This window comes from Prunus dulcis, chromosome 1, assembly GCF_902201215.1.
Source record: "Prunus dulcis chromosome 1, ALMONDv2, whole genome shotgun sequence".
Classification (NCBI taxonomy): domain Eukaryota; kingdom Viridiplantae; phylum Streptophyta; class Magnoliopsida; order Rosales; family Rosaceae; genus Prunus; species Prunus dulcis.
In genome coordinates, this window is record NC_047650.1 from 21,274,206 (window position 1) to 21,279,794 (window position 5,589).

A 5,589-nucleotide genomic window follows, 5' to 3' on the forward strand; every position below is an offset into this window, starting at 1 on the left:
TAGTAGATTGTTCTCTACATACTTGTATATATATATATATAATGTATAATGATCATATGAATTACTAAGGAAAAATCAGTTTATAAAGTTTTCATCTTTTATAAATTAAGATTATGTTGTGTATGCATCCACCTTGTAACTCAAGTGGTTTTGAACTAGGGATGGCAATGGGTCGAATCAGGGGAGGGTATGCCATTTCCATCCCCATCCCGTTAAGCTTTTTTCCCCATTCCCGCCTTCATAACTGCAATATTCATATCGGGGATTCCCTACCCCACCTTCAATGGAGAATGGATTCCCTAACCTGCCCCATTACGTACGAAAGAAAAAATTAATATAAAACTACTTTATTTGAAAGAAAGAAAAAAAAAAAAAAAAAAGGACTAGGGCAAGATAATGAATATATATAACATATTATCTACGTACAAGACAATATAAGAATGTTTGTATATTGACCGGAAGTTAACTAAATATATAAGTAGTGTAGCTTAAAATTTGTGTAAATTTTATAAATATATAATATAATAATAAAAAATATAATTCGACACAATCACTTTAATAGCATATTTATATATACTATAGTGTGTGTGTATATATATATATTTATATTCTAAAAAGGAGGGGGAGGGGGAGGGGGGGTGGTTCGGGTCGGGGATTAAAATATCATCCCTACCCCTCCCCTAACACTATACCCAAAAAATTTATTGTTCCCGTCCCCATACCTGTTTTTTATCCTTCTTACCCCACCATTAGGGTTGAATCTGTGCGAAGACCCTTACCCGTGGTTAAAATTGCATCCATATTTTGAACAGTTATCTTCCTTGCACTATGTAGGGGCTTTTTTGTTCCGGCAGCTACAGATGGGCCTGAGCTGCTGTAAAGAGCAAAATAAGTGGAAATGCCCTTGTGTCTTAGTTCAATAATCAGACCCCAAGACTGCTTCGAAAGGTTCTTGGAGCCTTAGGAAACACCTTGGCTTCCTTCAGCAACAAAACCAACAGTTGCTTACAGATAAGTATTTAGGCTTGGCTTGAGAAGTTTGTGGCATGGGAGCTGAGCATTCATGAGTTTAGCATGAGAGAGAGAGAGGGCTTAGGTTCTTATGAGAAACAGAGGCTCAAAGTAAGGGGAATAGGGAGTTTTTGGGTGGATTTGTTGAGGGAAGAGAGGGAAAGATGAAGATGGAAGAATGAGTGGTTTTAGCAAATTTCCAGCAGCTTGACGAAATTTTTCGTCAGGCTCTTGAGTGTTTTGCCAGAAGAGAAAAGGGGAAGCAAGGGAAGAACATGGCTCGGAATTGTAGGGTTCTAGTGGTGAGAGGTGTTGCTTGCTCTCTCTAGATGTGGTTATGGGAGAGAGAGGGAGAACATGGAAGAATGGGTGGTTTAGCAAATTTCCAGCAGCTTGACGAAAGCTTCGTCAAGTTCTTGAGTGCTTTGCCAGAAGAGAAAATGGGAAGGAATGGAAGAACAGGGCTCGAAATTGAAGGGTTCCAGTGGTGAGAGGTGCTGCTTGCTCTCTCTGGATGTGGTTGAGATGGTGGGTAGGAGATACCCACTTTTATAGGTGCTGGAAATTTTTTTTTCCCAACCCTAACTGATTCTTCCCAAATCAGCCAAGTCTCCCCCTATATTCCTCTTCTCTTCCTTTGATTAATCATTATTTGGTGAAATACTCCTAATCCGAACACACAGAGACAAGATTTTTTGGAGCTCTAGAGTCTTCCCGCAGCTGCTCCAGTGGTGATCTCCTATCTTTGGCTACCATATCTCCTTATTTCCTCCCTTATTTCATGGCAAGAGCTGGTAGGAGAAAGAAATAGGTAACGGCGTTGGTATGAAGGGTGCTTTTCTCCTAACAACCTGCGCACGCAAATATCCTTTGGTTTTCTCGAATGGTCTGTCTTTGGTTTGCCTTTGGAGACACCCAGCAGCCTGCTCATACAAGTATCCTTGGTTTTCGGTTATGGTTTTGTCTCTAGCCATGTGCTGGAGGCTTTCAGATATTTTCTAAGCCACTTGGGCCATTCCCTAAGGTGATGGGCTAGTTTACTAATGGGATGGGCCAACTTTCTAAAGTGATGGACTAATTTAATAAGATGATAGGCCAATTTTCTAAGGTGATGGGCTATATTTCCTCTCTTTCATACTTACCCACATATTTCGGCTCAAGAAATGGGCTCGAGTTTTGGGATTCCCAAGTAGCCCAAAACTTCCACTTTTTGGCTCATCAATGGGCCATGTGAATGCTCGTAACCATCCATACCACAACCCACTCAGCAAGCCCTGGGCATTTAAGTGGCTTGGGCCCACTTAAGCTTGTAGCGTGGCTAGGTGCAAAATAATGGTTTTTTGCTTGGCATTGCATGTCGATTGGCATGCTCGTGCTTGAATTTTATTATTTTTTAAATGGCTGTGATTGAGTCAAAACGACGCTTGACAGGATAACATTTAGCATGGGTTCATAGAGGCAGCACATTTTACGGGCTTGCTACGACCTTTTTACTTGGTGTTTTGCGTATTTGCTTGGCGTGGCACGTGGATTGCAACTCGCGTGAGAGTGTATGATGAACTTTCGCGTGCCCAAATGGGGGTTTCTTCTCAGTAAGGTGTTGCACTGGGCCGGGGAATATATTTGGGCCTACTCTTAGATTTTTTTGGGCCTCAACACACTCAAGATTCTGTGTTTGAATCTCACCCACCCAATATCGATCGCTTTTATTAAAATAAAATAAAATAAAAAATAGAGACTATGTCGTGTATATATCTCAATCATTCATTAAGTTTGAATCTCAATAACAATTGGTTGTTGTAAGAACGTCCAGCAAAATTAACTATGAAGATAGTTTTTTCTTTGAGGAAGGTTTATTGGGGTGCATAGAGTAATTGGACTGCCTTGGCTTTATGGGGCTCCTACCATTGTTGACAATAGGGCTACTAATTATATTGGCCGTGTTTGTGTTTAAATAGCTTGAGAAAATTTGAAGTTTCATGCCCACAAAGAGAATTCTTACAAGATTTGATGACCTTAAACATGGTGCAAGTTAAAAGAACAGTAGGGTTGGTAGGGTTGGTAGGGTTGGTGGTCCTTTGATTTCTACCCGACAGCTGTCGAATTTTTTTTTTTCTGTTGTTTCATCCTTGGTTATATTAGCCGCGGGCCTCGGCAGCTTCTTTCTTTTCTTTGCAATTCTGTCTTAATTTTGGTCGTGCATGATAAAATTGACCTTAAAATTTTTGTCATGCATGATAAAATTGACCTTAAATTGCTTGGCGCTTTCGATAAAAAAAACAATTTATTCGATGCACGTTCTCAACACGTCTTTTTCCTTTGTCCATAAGTAAGAATTGATGGAGCTCATGATAAGAATTTAGATGACTTCATTTTCGTCAATTCACACCAGTTGCCTTTCTCAATCTGTCTTGATGAGATTGGACAAATAACTTTAATGGACCAATATGATTTTATCTTGGTATGACAATATTTATATGATATTTGGCACTGACCGTGTATAGAAGGACAAATTTGATAAAAGCTTCCTTACCAAAAATGGCTTGTAATAGCTGCTTTGAATTATTTTGTGTGATGCGGTTGCATTATTTGGTTAGGTGGGGGGCGGTGGGGGGCGTTAGATGTAGATGGTAAATTAATATTTCAACATTTTAAATAGTTCAAGTGGGTTACTAGAAAAAATTAAAAATTCATGAGGTAATCCTGTACACACATTAAAATTCAAATGATATTTGTTCAAATTTCCATTTGGGGTAAATAGAGATGGCTTGTAAAAGCTTCCACTCGTGACAGCTAAGTCCAGACCCAAATTGTTCTCAAATGTCTTTACCTACGCAAGTTGTTCTCAAATGTCTTTACCTTCGCAAGTTGCTCTGAGATGTCTTTACCTAAGTTTGTCTCTTAGCTTTTAGGGGATATATATAAACAACTTAAAAGAGTTGGTCCTGAAAATATATTTTCTGTTGTAAATGATAAGGTGGAGCCCACCACATGTTGGAAGGGGCTTTGCCTACAAAAGGGTTCACCCATTCTTGTAATTAGATAGACAGATAATATACTGAAGAGAGAAACCAATCTGAGGGGCTTTCTCTGCTTCTAAATTCTCTCCTCAATTCTTTGGTTTTATAACACGTTATCAGCACGATTTCGCTTTAACAATACCAGCTGAATTCTCTGATGAAACCCAGCCAAACAAACACAAAGAGAAACATAGCCATGGCTGCTTCTTCTTCTGCTTCATTCACTTTTGTCGCCGAGAGACGAGTTTGGTGATGCTGATCGTGATCAGCTACATGACCAACTAGAGTCCTTCCCTGCAACCGCACACCCTTCTTTCATTTCCAACGCCTCCTTCACTCCCGATGCCGACGACATCCCTCCCATCCTCAGCTTCCGCGACTTCTTCCGCGAGTTCTACAAAGAAACGAAGAAGCTGCGGTACCTCGCTGGCCCAGCAATCTTCACCTCCCTCTGCCAGTACTCCCTCGGTGCCATCACCCAAGTCTTCGCCGGCCAGGTCGGTACCTTAGAGCTCGCCGCCGTCTCCATTGAAAACTTCGTCATCGCCGGGTTCTCCTTCGGCGTAATGCTTGGAATGGGGAGTGCGCTGGAGACGCTGTGCGGGCAAGCGTTCGGGGCTGGACAGCTGGACATGTTAGGGATATACATGCAGAGGTCATGGGTGATCCTGAACACGACGGGCGTGCTCTTATGCTTTTTATACATCTTCGCCCAACAGCTGCTCCGGCTGATAGGGCAGACCGCCGAGATATCGAAGGCGGCGGGAGTGTTCGCCATCTGGATGATACCGCAGCTGTTCGCGTACGCCATGAATTTCCCAATAGCGAAGTTCCTGCAGGCGCAGAGCAAGATCATGGTGATGGCGGCCATAACCGCGCTGGCTCTGGTTCTGCATACGGTGTTCAGCTGGCTGTTGATGCTGAAGCTGGGGCGGGCCCTGGTGGGTGGGGCCGTGGTGCTGAACGTGTCTTGGTGGTTCATCGTGTTGGCACAGTTGATTTACATCTTTTCAGGGACTTGTGGTCGAGCCTGGGTTGGGTTCTCGTGGAAGGCCTTTCAGAATCTTTGGAGTTTTGTGAAGCTGTCTCTCGCATCTGCAATCATGCTCTGCTGAACAAAGTGTTTCGTCGATCAAGACTGATGCAGAAGCTCTTCTCACGTTCAAAAAGATTATTCAGAAGGACCCAAATGGAGTTTTGAGAGATTGGCAGCTTGGCAGGAATCCATGCACCTGGTATGGAGTTACATGCTCTATGGGCCGAGCAACTCAGCTTGATCTCACCGGGTGTTACCTTGTGGGGACAATCTCTTTTGATCCCTTGGCTTCTCTAGATATGCTCTCTGTCTTAAAACTGCCAACAAATTCATTCAGTGTGGTTGTTATGAGAGTTTCTATTCACTGTCAAGGATGTGCTGGTAAAGTGAAGAAACATCTTTCTAAAATGGAAGTAAGCCACTAAAAGTTGTTGAAAGGCCGGTGCTGATTTGATGCAAGGCACTGGAGATCTAGCAAGCATGCCTAAAAAGTGAGCCTATGCTAGAGTATATTTATTGAAA

General features: G+C 42.2%; 1 protein-coding gene across 1 annotated transcript; it reads left to right on the forward strand.

The window, feature by feature from the left end:
- Positions 1–1,461: 1,461 nt before the first annotated feature.
- LOC117616273 (protein DETOXIFICATION 29-like) lies at positions 1,462–5,579 on the forward strand. The gene is made up of 2 exons (XM_034345535.1): positions 1,462–1,539; positions 4,226–5,579. The coding sequence occupies exons 1-2, from the start codon at positions 1,462–1,464 to the stop codon at positions 5,144–5,146; spliced, it is 999 nt and encodes a 332-aa protein (XP_034201426.1). The 3' UTR covers positions 5,147–5,579.
- Positions 5,580–5,589: the final 10 nt, after the last annotated feature.

Excerpts from the sequence above, each read along its gene's own strand:
- LOC117616273 (XM_034345535.1), top strand. The coding sequence starts at position 1,462 with ATGGAAGAACAGGGCTCGAAATTGAAGGGTTCCAGTGGTGAGAGGTGC. Across the intron at positions 1,540-4,225 it reads CTCTGGATGTGGTTGAGATG|CCATGGCTGCTTCTTCTTCT; the intron begins GTGGGTAGGAGA and ends AGAGAAACATAG.